The sequence below is a fragment of the Artemia sp. Qi Xiang Cuo genome, chromosome 4 (genome assembly GCF_049724085.1).
Source record: "Artemia sp. Qi Xiang Cuo chromosome 4, ASM4972408v1, whole genome shotgun sequence".
Lineage (NCBI taxonomy): Eukaryota > Metazoa > Arthropoda > Branchiopoda > Anostraca > Artemiidae > Artemia > Artemia sp. Qi Xiang Cuo.
The window spans coordinates 13,781,386-13,804,199 of record NC_142797.1 but is presented as its reverse complement, the minus strand read 5'-3'; the positions used below and the strand labels follow the sequence as shown (position 1 = coordinate 13,804,199).

Sequence of the window (22,814 nt, the reverse complement as noted above, 5' to 3'; positions counted from 1 at the left end):
TTCATGCATTTTAAAGTTAATCACTAGAATCTTTTTTCATATTCTTCAGAAATAGGAGTTAAACTCCTCTAATACAGGTTGTGAACTTTATGGAAATTTTACATTTTATAGGGCTTGGACTTTTTCTGAAACTATATTGATCAAGGTAAAGTAAAACCTCAGAAAATATTGAAATCAGGGCAATATATATATATATATATATATATATATATATATATATATATATATATATAAATATAAATATATATATATATAAATAGGAGTTAAACTCCTCTAATACAGGTTGTGAACTTTATGGAAATTTTATATTTTATATATATATATATACACACACACACACACACACACACACACACACACACACACACACACACACACACACACACACACACACACACACACACACACACACACACACACACACATATATATATATATATACACACACACATATATATATATATATATATATATATATATATATATATATATATATATATATATATATATATATATATATATATATATATATATATATATATATATATATATATATATATATATATATATATATATATATATATATATATATATATATAAATATATATATATATTTCTTGACTTCATGTGGATCTTTGTTCTTCTTTGAAAATCAGTCAAATTTTCTAAAACTTATAGTTTTTTCATCCACTCATCCATTAAACTTGATGAATTTTATATGCCCTATATATTTTTTTTAATCAGCATTTAAAGGCAAATTCTTATGTACTAGTTTCTATTGAAAATTCTTTATTAGTGTTTTAAAAGTTTCTAACTCCTTACTTATAACTTTCTACTAAGAACTGCTATATGTAAAATAATATTTACATAGCATCAACCTAGAGTTCTTATGCTAAATCTAAACTACCTTCTATTACAAGAGCAAGCTGGATACTGACCTATTATACTTTTGAAATATTAAGGATTGCAGGAACTGAAATTTCTGCCTTCTTACTTTATTGTGAGTTAAACTTGTTCATTATCAAAACAAGTAGAAATCTCTTCTGAAATGGCCCATAATGATATACCATCTACTTCTCAAGTGCAATCAGAGCTATTTATAGGGTTAGTTGTTCCTAGGGAAAATATAATTACATTGCACCTCTCCTGACTCAAATATAAGCAAAGACAGTCAAATTAAAGGGAAAAATTTGATCAAATCAGGCATCCTCTCCTTGCCACCTAAATAGTCAACATAGTCCCTTGCCACTCAAGGCAGTGGACCTGGCTGCCCTATTCCCTCTGAACAGCTCTGAATGTAATTTATTATGTTATGGCAAGACAGTAATTGATGCTGTTTGTCAAAGTAATTGGGTCACCTACTTAAGGCAATATACAAATTTTTACTTTTATCTGAGTGAGAGAATATTGTCATTTACTTTTATATAGAATGCAGTATAAAGTCAAACAGAAGACAATTTATCATGCTTTCTCCTATTATGTAGAATGATAAAAAGTCATACAGATGACTTCATGCCTTATTATTATATAGAGCAAACATAAATAAAGCCATACAGATGACTTTTTATACCTCATGCTATTATAGAGCAAGCAAAAATAAAACCATACAGATGACTTTTTATATATTTCACTATTATAGAGAAAACATAAATAAAGTCATACAGATGACATTTTATACCTTACTATTATATAGCAAACATGAACAAAGTCCCACAGATAACTTTTTAAACTTAATAAATTTATGGAGCAAACATGAATAAAGTCATACTAATGACTTTTTATACCTTGTATGTTTGTAATTATATATTTCCATTTCTAGAGAAAAGATGAAGAATGATATAGTCTTCTGTATGACTTTTTAAACATCAAATTATTATATAAAAGTATGAATAAAGTCATACAGGGGACTTTTTTGGTTTTCTTATTTAATAGATGATCTACTAAAATGTCATACAGAAGAAACCACAATGCTCCACTGATAAATAGAGAAAACAACAAAAAGTCATATGCAAGACTTTATTTTTGTTTGCTCTATAATATTATGAGGTATAAAAAGTCATCTGTAAGACTTTATTTTTGTTTGCTCTGTAATATCAAGAGGTATAAAAAGTCATCTGTATGACTATTTAAGTTTGCTCTATAATAGTTTGAGGTATAAAAAGTCATCTGTATGACTTTATTTTTGTTTGCTCTATAATGGCAAGAGGTATAAAGTCATCTGTATGACTATTTAAGTTTGCTCTATAATAGTATGAAGTATAAAAAGTCATCTGTATGACTTTATTCATAATGCTTTATAGTAGAATGATATATTAAAAAGTCATCTGTATGACTCTATTTAGGCTGCTCTATAAATACAATCATGTAGGCCATCTGAATGATTTTTTGTTATTTTCTCTATGCAATAGCAGGAGGTATAAAAAGCCCTCTGTATGACTTTATTTATGTTTGCTCTATAATAACAAGAGGCATAAAAAGGCATCTGTGTGACTTTACTCATAATGCTTTGTAGTAGAATGATATATTAAAAAGTCATCTGTATGACTTTATTTAGGCTGCTTTATAAATGAAATCATGTAGGCCTAGGCTATAAAAAGCCATCTGTACAACTTTTTGTTGTTTTCTCTATGTAATAGCAGGAGGTATAAAAAGTCATCTGTATGACTTTATTTAAATTTGCTATAAAAGAAAGGCATAAAAAAGTCACATGTAGAACTTTATTCATGTTTGCTCTATAATAGTATGAGGTATAAAAAGCTGTATGACTAAAAGAAAGGCATAAAAAAGTCATATGTAGGACTTTATTCATGTTTGCTCTATAATAGTATGAGGTATAAAAAGCTGTATGACTAAAAGAAAGGCATAAAAAAGTCATATGTAGGACTTTATTCATGTTTGCTCTATAATAGTATGAGGTATAAAAAGCTGTATGACTAAAAGAAAGGCATAAAAAAGTCATATGTAGGACTTTATTCATGTTTGGTCTATAATAGTATGAGGTATAAAAAGCTGTATGACTAAAAGAAAGGCATAAAAAAGTCATATGTAGGACTTTATTCATGTTTGCTCTATAATAGTATGAGGTATAAAAATCTGTATGACTAAAAGAAAGGCATAAAAAAGTCACATGTATGACTTTATTCCTGTTTGTTCTATAATAGTATGAGGTATAAACAGCTGTATGACTAAAAGAAAGGTATAAAAAAGTCACATGTAGAACTTTATTCATGTTTGTTCTATAATAGTATGATGTATAAAAAGCTGTATGACTAAAAGAAAGGCATAAAAAAGTCACATGTAGAACTTTATTCATGTTTGCTCTATAATAGTATGAGGTATAAAAAGCTGTATGACTAAAAGAAAGGCATAAAAAGTCATATGTAGGACTTTATTCATGTTTGCTCTATAATAGTATGAGGTATAAAAAGCCATCTGTACGGCTTTATTTATGTTTGCTCTATAATAGCAGGATGTATAAAAAGTCATCTGTATGACTTTATTTATAATGCTTTATAGTAGAATGATAAATTAAAAAGTCATCTGTATGAGTTTATTTAGGCTGCTCTATATATGAAATTGTGTAGGCCTAGGCTATGAAAAGCCATCTGTATGACTTTGTTGTTTTCTCTATGTATCAGTAGGGTAATGCAATTTCTTTTGTATGACATTTTAGTGGATCATATATAAAATAAGAAAACCAAAAAGTATTCTGTATAACTTTATTCATGTTTCTCTATAATAATTTGATCTTTAAAAAGTCATACAGAAGACTTTATATAATTCTCCATGTTTAAAGGAAACACAATATTGCCTATTGTTTGACTTTATAGTTCTTTCTATATAAGAGTAAATGACAATATTTGTTGCTTAGACTATAAAGAACCAATGACTTTAAAAGTCAAACAGTGCTCACCCAAGTAATTTGTATTTCTAACATAAAAAAAGCATAAAAGGTTTATACTATTATTATATAATAGCTATGATGTAGCTTTATATCAAAATATTCAAGCAAATCACATAGTCAACTATGTGTCTTACCGTAGCCTAGATAGGGTAGACTATCAGAGGAAGTCATTAAGTCTGCAAAACTACAAATAGGGTAGCCTATATATTGATACTTTCTTTTAGAATCATTAATGTTTACCTTTAAACTGCTTCATGGTTAAAAGATCCTGGAGTGCCAAAAATCCTAGTAACATCAAGACTAGGCCTAGTCTAGCCAAGCTCTTTTCAAGAAGCATTCCTTAAAAGTATTTTTCAGAGAAAAGAGCTTTGCTGAACTATGTTCCGATTTCTCTTTTACCAGAACATACAAGAAAACGGTCAATATATACCAAATCATATTATTGAGTTTCAAATAAAGTGAATACATCATTCAATGCCTTTTTTATGCTGATTACAAGTATAATAAGCATTTCTATCGGAAATGAATTTCAGCCCCCCCCCCTATATAGGCTATACCTAACCCAATCTAACCTAACCCTGAATGGGCATATATAGGGGGGGGGGCTGAAATTCATTTCTAATAGAAATGCTTATTATATTTATAATCAGCATAAAAAAGGCATCGAATGGTGTATTCACTTTAGTCCTAACTCAATAATATGATTTGGTATATATTGACCAAGAAAACAACACTTTCTAAGGCTATATGCTGAATTATTAATTTTTTGCTCATTTTCTGCTGTTTAACAGCACACGTTCTTTATTTTTGAAATTGGCCACAAACTTTCCTATTGGAATACATTAGGGCCGTTTTTTCACTCATCAATGTGCTAAGATCTTACATCTTTTGTCAGAAAACGCTTAAAAGTGAAATCTTTGATCAAAGATCTTACATCTTTGGCCGTTTTTGTGCAAACGTCTTTCATCATTCTGCTCTGATCAGCGGTCTGAGAACAATGATGAGTTGATCATCAAAGTTCTCTCATCATTGTTCTATATGGCAAAACACTGGCGGTCTTCACACTTTTTGCGAACAGCAGTGAGCTGTAAGATCTTAGAACAAAGATGAGTTAAAAAACGATAATCTTTGCAGAAAGATGTAAGATCTTAGTGCTAAAAAATGGGCCTACTATGTAAACTGGCGATCTTTCTCCTTAAAAAATGAATTATCGGTTTTTCACACTAATTTAAGACGTATATGGCTGTGTAAGTTTGCACTTGACCAATTTAATGAATTAGTTTTCATTTTAGGTGTCCTTGGTACTTTAAGTGTTTTATGGTGATCGCTGATCAAAGTTTATGTTATTTGTGCCTTTCATTTATGTTATTTTACTATGTTCATGGCCGTTTAGCTTGGCTTTAAAATACGATTCTCTATCTATCTATCTAATATGTAGAATAATTGTACCAAACACATTTCGCATGCAGACCCGATATACTTTACCCCCCCCCCTCCTAATATGCGAATCTATAGCCCAAAATTTATTTCTAAAGTAACAAAAAAACTAACGAAAAAACTGGTGTGTTCTCGACTTTCAGTACCAAAATGTGTTCCCCCTACGGAAAAATAAAAAGTTAAAACTCAAATAAAATTCTCAAATTTGGAAAGCCTTATCTTCCACAGGGGGGGGGGCGGGTATTTTCCGCGGGGGAGTATTTTCTGAGGGGGGGGGGGTTGAACGGGATAAGAGATAAAAAAAAGCACAAAACTAAAATATTGTATCAATTTTCCCGAAGATCTTAGAAAATCCTTTTAAATTCTCCCTTTTTACCCTGGAGATACGGAGCAAAATATTGTCTTTCGAGAGAGGGTTCAAGAAAGGGCAGTCCCTAAAAATATTATACCATATCTTCTAGGAAAATGTCAAAAATTAGCCCAAAAGAAATATCGTTTGAGCAATTTGACAGCTTAGGGAGTTCCCTGTGGTGCTACCCACTTTGATTGAAAACCTTGCCGACACAGGGGTTGTTTCATTTCTGCTGTAGGTACATTGAACGGACATCGCTTTGCTTAACAATTAGTAAAAGTTTATATTTCTTTTCTTTGAACTAGTCTCTCGTTAGCTTTTCGAACTGTTGATACATTTAAGATCCCCTTTAAATTTTTATCAGAATATTTAGGAAATACTATTTGAGTAGTTTGGAAGCTTTAGGAGTTCTCTTTGGTGCTGGGAAAATTCACTGATGGGCCCCTTGAGACGGTCAGCCGACACTGAGGCTCGCAAAGTGATTTTTAATATATTGAATAATGTTAAATAAAAAAATCCGATTTTATTTATTCCCGTTGCTATTCAATTGTTTTTTTCTCTGCATTTGAAAGGAATGAATTTAAAAGGAAGAGTGCAGTGACAAAAACAATGTCTTTTATATAAAATAGTAAAACTAAAAAAATTACCCCAAATATTTTATGCCGTGAAATTTCACCATAAAGACAGATGTTTTTTAGCAAAAGTTTACCACATTACAACCTCTCAAACCGCTAAAATGCCAGAGTATCATTTCTGCTATACTATAAGCCAGTAACGTCAAATCACAAAAATTCAGGGGGGGGGGGCAAATGGTCCAAGACTCCAAAAACGGTAAATGACCAGAGAGCAATGTTGCCGACACTTCGAAACAAAATGTAACACAAATTGCACGAAAAACGTACCAAAGACAAACAAATTGTACCATATCCCAATTTTTTTCGTCAGCGACGTAAAGTACTATGTATGAACATTTTGTAAAAGACATTTTCTTTCACTTTCTTTCTCCATTCCTTCGTTTTTTCTTTCTGTCCTAAATGTGTGCTCCTGACACTATTTGTAAGAAATTGTTCCGAGTTACTCATCACTACAGCAACATGTTACTACAGGCCGAAAAAATGTCGTTGTTTTTCCGCCATTTATGACCGTTTTTAGCACCGCCCTGATATTCGTCCCAAATGACGATTTTAATACGAATCAGGGGGCTAAAATTGAATTTTAAGCTTTTTATTCTTACAGAATATTGCCCAAAAGCTGTTGCTGTGACCTGTCTCGCCATTTAATAGTTTGCATACAAATCCACCTTTTCTCTTTTATGAAGATCTCGAAATTTTTTAAAGCGATTCTAATCTTGATCTCAATCGCTCGGGTAGCCCCTCTAATATACGCTACTGCCTACAAAAAGGATAAAATGATAAAAAGTATACAAAAAAGGATAAAAATTGTTTTGAAACTGAGACTGATCAAAATAGTGACTTTGGGGGTTTTGGTCTAAGGCGTTCTAGAGATTTTAAAATTGAAAAAGTATTTTTCACAAAATGCCTTTAAAAGACCCTTCACTCCCCTTGTAAGGTCGAGTTGGATACAACCCTAAAAATAGTTGGCTACAATAGAAACCATGTCTTTCACTATCTACGTATTAAATCACCTTAAACGTCTAGATAATGGCATCTTTTATTTTTAAAACAGGAACTAGCTTTAGAAGCTTTGAGTTATCTGAGGTTCCAACTACACTATACTACACATCAGTAATGACCAAAATGACCAATGATATGACGATAAAAATCAAACAGTTCGTAGTAACGAACTGTAAGTAAGGAGCGACACGGCTCAATAGTAACCTAGACTCTAAAAACGAAAATTTGATACCAATAGATACATCAAAAGAATCAGATTTTAATGCTGATTTCAAATATATAAGTTACATTAAGTTTAGTCATATCGATCAAAAATTAAATAAAAAAACAAGTTTTTTTTAACTGAAACTAAGGAGCGACATTAAAACTTAATACGAACAGAAATTATTCCGTATATGAAAGGAGCTGTCCCCTCCTCAACGCCTCGCTCTTTACGCTAAAGTTTGACTCTTTCTCACAACTCTATTTTTTTAAACGATAAATAACTTTAGCGTAAAAGAGCGAGGCGTTGAGGAGGGAACAGCTCCTTTCATATACGGAATAATTTTTGTTCGTTTTAAGTTTTAATGTCGCTCCTTACTTTCAGTTAAAAAAAACTTGTTTTTTTTATTTAATCACTATCTGAGTCGGAAGCCATGGCGGCACTCGCGCTACATAAATTTTTTACTTTTTTTTAAGCGATTATAATAGCCCCCCCCCCCGCCTAATGTGCAAATACCTACCTTAGTTCAAATATTCCTATCTACGTTAGTCCTACCCTAGGCTATATGGATGTCAGACTATCTATCAACAATTAAAATGAATAATTTTTATGTAATTCTGAAAAAGTTAGGTAGCTTTCACCGCTTTCAAAGTATGGTAACAACAATTTTTTTTTTTTTGCATATTATGAAGTGAGAACTGTTTTTTTACCTTTTTTCCTTCTCAATAGCCCCAATTTTAGGCATATAGTAACAATATATATATATATATATATATATATATATATATATATATATATATATATATATATATATATATATATATATATATATATATATATATAATGTTACATTTCTACTTACTTTTAATATCTCTCAGCAGGCTCTTTTTTCCTCAATAAATATTTTCAAACTGAGGAGATTCACCTAATCACCTTGGGTGGTTGGCTTTTGTTTTGATTCCAATAGATTCCCAATCATCACAAATCCAAGTGTCATTATAGCTTCATTTTTAGTTGGTGAGATTTGATACACAGAAAACTGATTTTGTCGACCTTTAGACGCCGGAAGTGAAGTGTCTGTTTATGAAAATAGGTGACTGCTTGTCTGTCTCTGAGACAGACAAGCAAAATTGTAAAACAGACAATCAAAAATTGTAAATTGTCATATATTTACGATAATTTTTTTCACTGAATTAATGGAAAATTAAAAAAATATTTTGTTTAATATAAATCATGACTTTTTACTAGATTTCGGGAAATTTACTAGATCCTCTAAATTTACTAAAATTTTTTTTTTACTAGATCTAGTAAAATCCTACTGACGGTGGCAACCCTGCCGACGTTAACAGGTTCTCAAAAAGTGCTCTTCAAAAATTGTTAAAAGAGAAGAGTCTTATAGATTAGAGTTAACTGTGTAGAAATATTCTCCTTAGTTCATTTTGTTTGATCGAAATATACTGTGCGAAACAAACAAACCTTACAAACAAAATGAATTTTTCACAAAAATTATCAAACTTTCTATGTTTACCATGTTGTTTGGTCATAAAATATTCATCACGATCCAGAACGTACTTTAAAAGCTTTATTAATAAATCCAGTAATAATTAGATGAATTTGTCAAAATTTAAAGCGAAAATTTAGCTGAAAAATAAGAAAATTTTCTTAGCCTCTCTAGTTAATATTCTCATATTTATGATATAAAAAACAGACAGGAGCGTAATTTTTTATGGGGCAGGGGGCAACTGCCCCCTTTACACCCAAGTTTGCCCCTCCCCCGATCTCAGTTTTCCCACCTAGCTGAAATTTAGTTTCTGCAAAAAATCTTGTCAAAATTCAGATAAGCCTGCATAATTCAAGTATCCAGAGAAAAAGTTCAGTTTTCTTTAGTTTATCTTTGCCTTAATGGTAATATATGACTCATTTTTCAGTTTTCACTGTCATCTTCTATTGATTTGGGAAAATTGGCTCCAACTTTGCCCCCCTCCCCCCCCCTAAGATTTTGACAGAATTACGCCACTGGTCACTGAAACAGTTAAAATATGTCAAAATTGGAAAAAAAAACAGGAAGGAGGGGATGCACAAATTATTCAAAATTTATGGGCAATTTTTTCCCGCTATTTCGTCAATTTAGTTTTGATTATCCTATAAAGATACCAAAAAAGATGTATTTTCAAGGACTATTTTTATGCGCCGGGATACAATGACATAAAAGGGCAAAAAGGTGATATTTTTTAGAAATTTGGGACATAAAAGGGCGTATTTTGTAAATATATGACATAAAACAAAATATTTCCCTGCTGGATACATATTTTTGTAAAAAAGGCCACTTTTCACCAAAGCAGTGCTTATGCTTAAATCTACTAATCTACTTACTTTCTACCAATTTTTACATTTTATGCTGTATTTTTCGGAGATGCTTGCTCTTTCCTGAAGCAAACTTTCTGTAAATGCCTTTGAAATTCTTTGCAAGTTTGCATTTTTTTTTCATCTATAAGCAATTTTATTCATCCTGATTTCATTTGCCACATTCGAGATACAGACACACAGGCTAAAATAGCTTGCAATAGTCAATCAAAAATATCTATCTATGTATCAAGTATTACCAAATAAAAATGAAAAGCTAACAAAATGAAAACTTTGGATTCTTGATCTTCTGCAATATAAAAAAGCAAAGCAGTCAAGGTAAATTTCGTCAGTTAGAAAATTTTAACTAAGAAAAAAGGAGCCTACAGAGAGACATTTAAGTAAGTAGAAATTTAATATAAGGTGGTGGCAGGGGCGGCCCTCCCCCGGATCCGCCACTGGGTGGTGGAAATACTGCCTCATTCTTCTGCTTGCGCTGAGAGGGCCTTTTCGGTTGTCAATTCAAACAAAACAATATTTAAAAATAAGCTTGGCTTTACTACCCTTAATTATCTTCTGGGTGCTAAACAAATCATTAACAGGGACTGGAAGGCTCCCTGAGCATAGTGAGTCACCCCAACTGGTGAAACACTTGAACAGGGTATAGAAAATCTGCAACAGCGAGTGCCGCTGTGGTTTTCGACTCATATAGTGATGTTTAATGTCATATTGTTTGTCATTTTCAATGTTTAGTATTTGTAACGTAGTGAGTTGCGGATCCAGGGGGCGAGGGAGGCGCCCCCGCCTAACGTAGTCTAAAATAGTGTAATTTACTTAATTAACTCAAGTTTGCGTTACTTAAACTTGCTCCTAACGCATTACCAAGTTTATCGGATCAATCTATTTTGACCCCCCCCCCCAACAAAAAATCCTGGATCTGCCCTTGAATGTAGTGTGATTGGAACCTCAGATAATTGAGAGTTTCTCAAATGATCCTAATTGGTTGCTGTACTTTTATGTAAAACAACATTTGAAATTGTCTCAATTTGAAATATCTTGGTTGTGCAAAACGTTGTTTTTAAAAGCCACTTCCTGTTTTAAAACCGAAGACATCGTTATCTTGAAGCTTAAGGTGATTTAAAAAATAGTGACAGTCATGGCAGCTATCATGGTTGCAGTGGTAGCTGTAACCTAGTAAAGAGCGAACAACAGCCCATAGTGACCAAAAGTTAAAAAATTGCCATGTGACACTGATTCAGGAATAGTAACTGTTATTTTGATTCGTCTTAAAAGTAAAAGTTTATTGCGAAAAGAAATTTATGGTGATCTAGAAAAAAAGCCCACCCCCCCCCCCTCCGAAATTACGTCAGATCAAAATTAAACTGTACCATTGGAATCAGCATGGTCGAAAACCTTGTATAGGGATATTAGTATACAAGTAATTTGTAAAGTAATTGAAAAACTAGGAAAATAACTATTTTGCATCAGTAAGACTTATCTGTCTCTCTTTTTTCTGTTTTTTTTTTCTCCAGGCCAAGCGGGTTACCAGAACATTATAGAGAGATGCTTAATTGCTCATTCAAAAGCTATTTCTCATATCTACGTGGTTTTTTATAAATTCCGCCCTCTGCAAGTGCCATACGGCACTAAAGTCTTTTTTTTGTGCCATTTTTCAAGGGGTGGCACTAGCAGGCTACAGAACATCGTAGACAGATTTATTTTTCTAGCTCATATAAAAGATATTACTCATATCTACGTTCTTCCCATGAAATCCACCATCTGCAAGCTCCAAATGGCACTAAAAATGGCGCTTTTGGTGCAATGTCTCAAGTGGAAAAGCTGGGGCTATTGGGCTAGCAGAGTTTATAAGAATTATATTTAATGGCTTATTTGAAGCTATTGTCATATCTACGTGTTTTTTATTATCGATTCTACCATTCGTAGGTTTGATTTAGCACTGAAAGCAACACTTTTGGTACCACTTCTTAAGTGGAAAAGCTCTGAAGTACAAAACAGGTACTATTGTTATAATTATAAATGAAACTCAGAGAGGAAAGAAAATAACAAAATGAAAAAAAAAAATAAAAAAGGTGAAAAAACGAGGATTTAGTCAGCCAGTGGCGAACCATGAAGAAGAAAAAATAAGTAAATATTTCGACAAGGACCTCCACCGAGTCGTCCTCAGTGCTAAACAAAAAAGAAAGAAAAGAAAAAGAAACCAACGAAAATCGAACCTTTCGAATTTTACTTTACAACAACAGAACAAAAACTAAATAAGAACCAGGTTGGAATCATTGAAAAAGAAATATACCAAGATGAATGAGCAATAATCCTTTGTTTTACTATAGCTTTTGATCGCTTTTTTAAATAATGCTGGGAAATCCAGTGCTTCACCCCTGGGGAAAAGAAACAAAAAAAACAAATAAACACGCATCCATTATCTTTTATCTGGCAAAAAATACAAAATTCTATATTTTTGCAGATAGGAGCTTGAAACCTCTACTGTTGAACTCTCGGATATGCTGAATCAGACGATGTGATTTTCATCTAGATTCTATTACTTTTAGGTGGCGTTTCCCTCTTTTTTCAAAAATCAGGCACATTTTCTCAGGCACATAACTTTCGATGAGCAAGACTAAACTAGATGAAACTTATATACTTGAAATCAGCAGAAAAATCGAATTCTAGTGATGTATCTATTGGTATCAAAATTCCGTATTTTAGGGTTACGGTTACTATTGAGCCGGGTCGCTCCTTACTTACAGTTCGTTACCAAGAACTGTTTTATTGCTGCATAGCCTAACCAATGCTCCCTTATGTCGGTAGTTTACACCAGCCAAAGCCATTGCTTAAAAATAAATACTAGGCAACCTAAATAATATTCCAGAGTTGGGCTTTTTGAAATTTCGGCAATTTCAACAACGTATGCGAGTGTTGCTAAATAAGCTTTTTAAAAAACTGAGCATATGAAATCTTTGAGAATTTTTCACCCTTTTGTTTGAAAAATCAAACTTTCACTGAAAATCCTTATTTTGTCCTAGATTTCCCTTTATCCCTAGATTCAAAATAAGTGTCCCTTAAAGAAGTGATTTCTCCCTAAAGCGCTGGGCACACGTAGCTGATTTCCAAATCTTCGCCGATTTTAAAAGAAAATACCTGTTACTTCTAAGAGAAATTTGAGTGTTAAGTAAAAGTTTGCTAGCATTAAGGAAAAAGCTGTTACTTCGTTGAGAAAATTTTTTAAGTGTTATGAAAAAGTTGCTACTTCTGAAAGAAAAGTTGTTATCATAAACGAAAAAATTCTTACTTCTATGAAAAATTTGGTATCTTTGACAGAAAACCTTCTATTTCTAACAGAAAAGTTGTTATCATTGACAAAAATTGTTACTTTTAAGAGAAATATGTTATCTTCGACGGAAAAGTTGGTGCTATTAGAAAAATTTGTTACTGTTAAGAAAAACTTGCTAGTTCTGAGAGAAAAGTTGTTATCATAGACATAAAATTGTTACTTCTCACTAATCGCCTAACTACCGTAATTATAAAATGAAAAATTCAGATGCGATAAGCCCAAATCTTGATTCAAAAAACAGATTTCAAAAGTGTAGAATTTCACGCCAAAGGACTTAAGCAGTTAATAATATGAAGAAAAAAAAGTTATAATATGAAGAAAAAAATTACTATACATCCCATACCCTTTGACTATCCGGATACAGACCCCTCTTGCCCTCCCCCCAATAAAAATGCTGGAAATTCAACCCTGTTGGGAGCTAGATAGGATAAATATAATTTGGGCTATATATTTACACATTAAGGAGGGTTGGGGGTTAATTAGAGCGGGGATGCATGTAAAATGTAACCTAATTTTGCTTAGGCTAGGTTATATTAGGTTACATTTTACATGCATCCCCGCTCTAATTAACCCCCAACCCTCCTTAATGTGTAAATATATAGCCCAAATTATATATATCCTATCTAGCTCCCAACAGGGTTGAATTTCCAGCATTTTTATTGGGGGGAGGGCAAGAGGGGTCTGTATCCGGATAGTCAAAGGGTATGGGATCAATTTTGTTCTTCATATTATTGGGGGAACCCCCCCCCTTTTTGCCACCCCCAAACGACGCCCCTGCCTCCCAATGCGTCTCAGTTGTTTCAACCCGTGTACCTGTAAATTGAATCAAATCCTGGACGTGTTCTGAATAATGGACAAGTACCGAAGATGCTAATAATAAAAAAACAATATGGACATTTTTAAGCATACCTCTTATTTGGGCCACCCCATATTATTATGATAAATTTTGCAATTTTCTTACAAAACAAAATTAGAAATAATCGTGATTTCGTCCGGTTCCGCAATAGTATTCAAGTCATATTCAAGTATTCAAGCTATTGTAGGTATACCCAGGGCGGTGAATAGGATTTCAGGCCCTTATTATACTAATTAGGAGTCTTTTAAATAATTTCCATTGTATTTATCAAAGTAATTTTGCTATGTAGTTAGAAACCCCTCTTTCAAACTTCTTTTTTTATCGGAAAAACATATTTCATCTTTCTTTTTTGTATCTTAGCCCAAAGGGTAAAATTATATTGTAATATAAATTTTATATATTTCTGGCTACTATAAAATATTTCGTTACAATGAATACGTCCATATTTAAATATTCTAATTTGAAAAGAAATTCATGTAATCTTATTTAGAGATATGTGTATAAAGTATGGCTAACCTTTCTATTAAGTTAGATTTGCGCAGTGGCAGGATTGTAACCAATTAGCTTTTCCCGACGTGCGATTATTGCTAGAAGAAAACTCTACCCAATAGCTCGCCTAGACGACGTGAAATACCGTCGGCTAAGGCAAGTTCTGAAGACCTTAAATCAACGTTACCACCTCTTGTAAAATTTTACTAGATCTTGTGAAAAGCACATCCACCTTGTTAACCTAGAAAAATAGGGGTCATATCTAGTAATATCCAACAAATCTAGTAAATCTTTTTGCCCTCTCATCTGAAAGCATTATGTTGGGAAAACGTACCGGAGGTGGTTGACTGTTGTCTCACTCTTCCTATGAAATTTATTTTGTGGTCCCAAAACACGACAAACTGCTTAAGTCCTTTGGCGTGAAATTCAACACTTTTGAAATCTGTTTTTTGAATCAAGATCTGGGCTTATCGGATCTGAATTTTTTATTTTATAATTACGGTAGTTAGACAATTAGTGAGAAGTAACAATTTTATGTTTATGATAACAACTTTTCTCTCAGAACTAGCAAGTTTTTCTTAACAGTAAGAAATTTTTCTAAAAACACCAACTTTTCCGTCAAAGATAACAAATTTCTAATAAAAGTAAAAATTTTTGTCAATGATAACAACTTTTCTGTTAGAAGTAGAAGGTTTTCTGTCAAAGATAACAAATTTTTCATAGGAGTAAGAATTTTTTCGTTTATGATAACAAGTTTTCTTTCAGAAGTAGCAAATTTTTCATAACACTAATCAAAATCTTGATATAGCCATTTTGTTCAGCGTAGTTGATTTCCAGATAGAAAATATGTTTTTGAGGAGGACACTCCACAACAAGACTCAGGGCAAGGGTTTTAAGTTATGTCCTGGGGTATATAAGGTTTTTATAGAAGGTGTTGTCATAGAAACTTCAAAACAGGCTCATCTGATTGGAAATTTAAAGGTCTAGTGCCCTTTTTGATAGGCAAAACTGATTGGAGGGCAACTAGCCTCCCCCCCCCCCACGTCCATCATTCACCCAAACACATCCAATCAAAATTTTTAGATAGCCATTTTGTTTAGCGTAGGCTAGTTGATTTCCAGAGAGAAAATATGTTTTTGAGAAGGACACTCCCCCACAACTCTCAGGGCAAGGGTTTTAAGTTATGCTCTGGGCGCATATAATGTTTTTACAGAAGGTATTGTCGTAGAAACTTCAAAAAAGGCTAATTCGATTGGAAATTCAAAGGCTAGTGCCCTTTTTAACAGTCGAAAGTGATTAGTAATATTTTTTGTTGTTGTTGTTGTTTAGACCAGGGCACTTTGTATCGAAGGAGTTGTCGTGGGAACTTCGAAAGTGACTCATTCGATTGAAAATAGAAAGGGTTGATGCCCTTTTTAATAGTCGAAAGTGATTGGAGGGCAACTTCCACTCCCACCCTCCCATTGACCCATTATGTTTAAAAACTAAATGTTGCCTTAAGATTAAATCAAAATGCATTGTGATAATGCTAATTCTCTGGAAGGCATCTCAGCAGTATCTCAAGAATAAATGTGGATATTATGTTCAAACTTTCGGAGCTATTTCTTCTCTAAACATTTAACTAAGTCAAAATGGTGAAAGTTTATCCAAGCTTTCGAAGAAAGTAAGCAGATTTTTTGCGAAAGGTATCAAGTTTTCCATTTCAGGTCAACTAGAGGAGGTATGAAACTAAGTTAAACAGTACTATTTGTGCCCAGATTTTTAAAATGGTGTATTTTGTTAAAATTGCTGAAAATTTTTCTCCAGCATACAAATAGCAGGCCGAACTATAAAGTCTTAAAAAACGAAAAGATTTAAAGTGTCATTTTCTTTTTCCCTGAAAAGACTATGTCAATTTAAAACGAACAGAAATTAATTTAAAAAACTTTTTCCACAAAATAAGTCTTTCAAAGAAAAGTAAAGAACTCCATTAAACAAAAAATGAGCAAAAATAAAATAATCTACCAAGCTCGAAACTACCACAAATCAGCATCGATAAATAAATGAAACCCAAAACGAACAGAAATTACAATAAATAACCAAATCAAACTCAAAACGAGCAGAATTTAACATAAGTTGGGCGCAAAACCCCTATGCCTTCCCAAGGCCAGAACAAAATTTGCACTTTACTGAAAAAATACAAATGAATGTGCATTGTCAGTATAATATACATATACTGATATTTAGTAATCAAAATGTTAAAATTATTTGATTTATTAAAGTTATAAAAGTAAAAACATTTATATTTTTTTCAGTAAAGTGCAAATTTTGTTCTGGCCTTGGGAAGGCATAGGGGTTTTGAATCCCATTTGTGTTAATTTCTGCTCTTTTTGAGTTTGATTCGGTTATTTAGTGAATTTCTGTTCGTTTTGGGTTTCATTTATTTATCGATGCTGATTTGTGGCAGTTTCAAGCTTGGTAGATTATTTTATTTTTGCTCATTTTTTGTTTAATGGAGTTCTTTACTTTTCTTTGAAAGACTTATTTTGTGGAAAAAGTTTTTTTTAATTAATCCGAAAAAGAAGAAGAAAACAGAAAAATTCCGCCTTGATAACAAGCGTACGAAGATCAACAGCTCAAACTGTGTCAATCTTAGCGAGCAGACGGGGATTACTTCAGGCTATATTTGTATGGGCCGACGACCCAAGGGAGCGTAGGAAGGTGACAATTAGCCAGAAAGTCTATAATAATCGAAAAAAAATATAAACTGTAGAACTGTGTTTTTAAGAGTTCATTCTGGCTAATTGTGTTGAACTGCAGCTTTTAGAGTTGAATCACTCAGTCATTAATTTCCTTTAGATTTTACTTTTCTTTAATCACTCAGAATATTTTTTTTTGTATGATTTTTGGATGTATAAAAGAAAATGAAAAAATACTCGCCATTCACATGAATGATAATAATTAAAAGGCTGAATGAGGATGTCTTGGGCCACAATGAGACATAATTCAATGTGGCATTTATGCACATACGTATCTCTAGACTTTTGGCAAATGAAAAATAACAAAGCTGTTAAGTGTATTGGGCAAAAATGTTCCCTTTACAGGGAGTGACATTTTAAGACTAACTACATTCACCAACATAGCTATATCAAATATAGCTATATCTATATATAGCCATATTAGTTATAATATATAATATAATATATCAAAGCTATATCACCAACAACACTACATTCACCAACAAATATAGCAATATAGCAAAAACGGGCATAAACAGCAAAAACCGGCATGATTTCAAAATATTAATAGTTTTAAGTGAAAAAATGTAATATCAAAAACCTGAGTAATAAACTTAAACTATTATTCCAAGTTTAGTAACAACGTATTTACCCCCTATTTTAGGTGTATTTGCTGAACGTTATTTTCTACTTGTGTCTTTTAATCTCATCCCTGCACCCTACATTTCCACTGTTGCCATTTGAGGAGGTGGGGGCTTTGTTTCACTCCGGTACTAGTCCACCACAAAACTTTCAAGTTACAAAACATTCCTGAATTTTCAAGGAAAACTTAGTTGAGAGGTAGGGTGTGTCTTCCCTATTAACTCCGAGACATGTGATTTGTTTTTTGTATTTGTTTTTTTCAGAGAAAATGTTGTGCACTTTTAAAAACTTCGTATGAATATGCAAAATCTTTCCCATATCTCTGAAGGGTGCTGGACAGGGCCGTATCCAGAAAGGTTACCCGGTTTGAGCCCCCTCCCTCCGTGATTTTGTCTGGCTTGTAAAAAAGCAACAGAAATAAAAAACATGCAAAACGTGTGTTTTATACAATTTTTTTGCACCCCCTCACCCAAACAAAATCTTAGATACGGCCTTGGTGCTGGGGTATTCGGGGGATTTTAGTGGATACGGATATTTTCAGTGAATTTGGAGGACTGAGGCAAAAGGAAACAGAGATTAGTTCCCTATACTTCCGTATTGAAAAATGTGCTTTAATTCCATTGGTCTACTTCTTTTTTTGCTACATATTTTCTTAAGCCAATCGCTATTACCTATATTAACGGTGAGAAAACTAACCGCGTTTTTTTTTTTTTTAAACTGGGTTAAGGCCCATCCATACAATTAAAAATCACTCTATCCCGTCTAATATAAAAGTTTTTAGTTTGTGTGGCCCATCTATTTAGAATTAAGTTGGCGGTGTTGATATAACTTGTAGAACTTGGATAACAGATTTAAATAAACAAGAGAAAATTAAAATCCAACCCCAAATTTCCCAGTTATCTTAGAAAAAACATTTAATTTCTTTCATTTTGGGCGTGATATAGAGATATTCAGCTTTAATGAGACTTAATTCATCAGAAAGTATTAATTTTGTTTTTCTGATTATTTGGAGCAGAATTTTCTAATATAAATTCAGGAAAGAGTGGTCCTTAAAAATGTCCTAGCCAACCTGCTCGACAAATACTGAAAATCAGTTCACAGGAAGTATCGTTTGATTTAATTTTGCTGCTTTGGGAGTTCCTGCAGGAAAGCGTCAGGACCACTACCGTCAGGACATCAACAAAATCCGTCATAACATTGACAAAAAATCTGTCAGAACCACTAACCATCAGGACACCGACACGTCAGTTCATCGACAGTCACAATCGCTACCCGTCAGAACGTCGACAGTAATAGCATTGACATGTCAGGACATCGACAAAATCCTCTTTTAACAATTAGAAATAAGAATCTTTAACCTTAAGAAATAAGGTGTCACTTAAACAGTGGGGTTAAACTTACCTCTCATTTACATCAGAAATAAAATTTACCCCCACCCATTCCTTCACAAGTATTCCTTCAGACATTCTAACAATGATTTTGCTCAAACTTGGAAATGCTTTATGTCTCAATGAATTTGGACTGTATGTAATAGAAAATGAGAAGAAAGGAGGTCAATTAGTCATTTTTTGGTTATTATTAGAGTTATTCATTCATACAGTATTGTCAGGACCATATCATTTATCTACTGGAACTTTTCAGCCAGTAAGTCACCATAATAAACTTATCTTTGAGCACTCAGAGGCCTATATCTTACTTGTTTATATTGACATCTATACAGGTATATTGATAGAAACCTCTATTTCTACCTCAAGGCCATGTCCTGTAGTTAAGTCAAACATAGCCTATACTTTTAGGATAACTTTTGGTACACACTTAACATATTACAATACTAGGCCAAATGTAATATGTGGGCCAGACATAACAAAACATGGTAAATATATACCAAATCATATTATTGAGTTAGGAATAAAGTGAATGCACCAATCAATGACTTTTTTTATGCTGATTACAAATATAATAGGCCTAATCATTTCTATTGGAAATGAATTTTAGCCCCTCCCCCTATATATGCCAATTCAGGGTATATATTTCTACATTTGGGGGGGTGGTGGGGGGGGGGTAAAGTTTAAACTTACCTCCCATTTACATCAGAAACAAAATCCCCCCCCCCCTAATGTTGAAATATATACCCTGAATTGGCATATATAGGGGGGGGGGGGCTGAAATTCATTTCTGATACCTATAAATAATTATTATATTCATAATCAGCATAAAAAAAGGCATCAAATGGTGTATTCACTTTATTCCTAACTCAATAATATGATTTGGTATATATTTACCCAAAACATTTGCATATTAACGGGGGGGGGGTAAAGTATAGGGGAGTTTTAGTCAAAATGTTTTACATACAAATATTCTGCATATTCTGAAGTTTTCTTAACATGTTTCCTTATCAAAAATCATTCTAGGTTTGTACCATCTATTTTTAATATCTGATTTTTAACTTAGGCTAGCCTATAATAAACCTTAACTGTATTAAACAGGATTTAGGCCTAGGCCACTGCTACTAATACTGACAGGTCATTACAGCATGGAACCACCTGAGACCCTCTTTAGCTCTTTTTTTTTATCACTAATTGTGGTCCTGTTCCTTCCTTTAACAAGAATAAATCTAGATTGACTATTCCCTCTCTATTTTGTCCTAAGTCCTACAAATAAAATATTATTATTGGTACAGTATTAAGATACTCACTGGCCCAAAATAGGGAGCTACGACATCTACAACTCTGAAAATGTGATCGGCAAAACTGTCACCAAAACCCATGATTTTTTCAGAAATCCCAATGTAGGAAAATTAACACGACATCTGACTTTCAAATATCTTGCTGACAGTGTATCTGATGGCTAGGGTTGCCTGCACAACAAAATAAAAATCATCAGTTTTTCACCACAAAAATCACCAGAATCACCAGTATTTCACCAAAATCACCAAAAATCGGTGGTTAATAATGATAGGCTTCACACCAAAAAGACGCGTTGGGCATCCTCAGCTAATATACTATGTTTTTCAAAGACTACTGCTCGAGAAGGAAGAGAATTTTGTATCTAAATATCGGAATTCCAGCCAAAAGTGAATAGAGCTGCCTAAGTAAAGAGCGATGTGGGTTCAATATATTGTTTTGTTTTTTAGACCAGGGCACTTCTTATAGAAAGAATTGTCATAGGAACTTCAAAAAGAGCTCATGGAGGGCAACCAATTACAGTGCTTTTTTAAGTTATAGTGTTATTTATAGTGTTTTTTTTAAAGTTAAAGTGATAAAAAGGCAAATAACCCCCCCCCACACACCCCCACACACACACACGGTGCATTTTCACAAAACGCATCTGATAGAAATTTTAAGATGGCCATTTGTTGTCGTAGAAATTTCGAATAGGGCTCAGTCAGTTGGTAATTGAGAAGGCTAGTGCCCATTTTAATAGTCAAAAGTGATTGGAGGGCAACCATCCCCCCCCCACGACCATCATTTTCCCAAACACTTCCAATTAAAATTTCGAGATAATTATTTTGTTTGAAGTAGTTTAAAAGTCTAAAAATTATAGGGCTGTTCTTTTACTCATCTATGTGCTAAGATCTTACATCTTTTGACAAAGAACACTTAAAAGTGAAATCTTAGCACTAAGATCTTATATCTTATGGCATTCTTTTGCAAATGTATTATATCATTCTGCTCTGATCAGTGGTCTATGAACAATGATGAATAATTCATCAAAGTTCTCTCATCATTGTTCTATATTGTAGAGAGATGGCGTCTTTCGTACTTTTTGCTAACATCAGTGAGCTTTAAGATCTTAGAGCAATGATGAGTTAAAAGAACGGAAATCTTTGCAGAAATATGTGAGATCTTAGATGTAAGATCAATGTGGAAAAGAACGGGTCTTATGTCTTTGAGGATGAGCACCCCCTCACAGTCCTCAGGGCAAGGGTTATAAGGCATTCCCCGAGGGCATTTAAAGTTTTTATGGAAACGGTGTTCGTATAAACTTCGGAGGGGGCTCATTGGAATGGAAATCGGAAGTTGAAGGGCCACTTTTAAGAGTCAAATTTATCGGGGGGCAGCTATACCCCAACCCCATGTCATATTTTCCCCAAATGCATCCGATAGAAATCTTAAGATAGCCATTTGTTAAGAAATAGTCCAAAGATCTAATAAAAGGGTCTTTGGGGTTGACACAACCCCCTAGAGTATGGGGGTGAGGGTTTAGACATAGACATAGACATAGGTTTATTAAGATCGAACAGCGTAGCCATGGCTAATTTATGTCGTCTTTACAACAATATGGGAAAAAAAAATACAAATAACACTAACACGTGAATACAAATAACACTAAGTCTTGTTGTACGCTTCTACGAAAAAGGGGACAAACGTGTTTTTGTAGCGCTTGGTCCTACAGACCGGGGGTTGTAGCTTCGACTGGGATCTGGTTCTTTGTTTAACAGGAGCATCAGGTGGGAGGATCAGTCTGTGATGGGGCGAAGATAGCAGTGACTTGCCGAGGGACATGATCAGTGATAATCGTCTGTCGCTGAGAGATTCAAGGTTCAGTTCTTGCAAGCGTTTGTTGTAGTCGTCACTTCTGTTACCAACGATTATGTTAACAGCTCGTTTCTGCAAAGATTCAAGGTCATCACAAAGGTAGTGGGTGCTCTGGACAAAAGGTCCCCAGACAGCGACGGCGTATTCGAGTAGAGGTCTCACATACGTAATATAGGCATTTTTTAGGCTTTGAGTGTCGCAGCCAAACCTGTACATCAGGACTAGGGTCTGAAGTGATGCATTGCCAGCCTTAATAACCTTCTCCACGTGTTTGGTGAATGTGCGGTCCATCGATAATGTGACTCCGAGGATTTTTGCAGATGGAACAACAGGGAAAGGGACTTGCGGGAA

General features: G+C 33.5%; 1 protein-coding gene and 1 non-coding gene across 5 annotated transcripts in view; one reads left to right on the top strand and one right to left on the bottom strand.

Moving 5' to 3' along the window:
* The window catches only part of LOC148952795 (palmitoyltransferase ZDHHC16B-like), a 92,799-nt gene extending 72,035 nt beyond the window's left edge, over positions 1 to 20,764 (bottom strand). For 3 of the 4 annotated variants that reach the window (XM_089088098.1, XM_089088099.1, XM_089088100.1), the window contains exon 1: positions 20,621 to 20,764. In XM_089088098.1, the coding sequence (XP_088944224.1) occupies positions 20,621 to 20,692 (72 nt within the window). In that variant the 5' untranslated portion in view covers positions 20,693 to 20,764. Of the gene's footprint in view, positions 1 to 4,144; positions 4,252 to 20,620 lie in introns of those variants that run through there. The other variant, XM_089088101.1, reaches the window with a different exon arrangement.
* Positions 14,608 to 14,749, top strand: LOC148952796 (U4 spliceosomal RNA). Its single transcript, XR_016141741.1, has one exon. It is a non-coding gene; the product is annotated as a U4 spliceosomal RNA (small nuclear RNA).
* Positions 20,765 to 22,814: the final 2,050 nt, after the last annotated feature.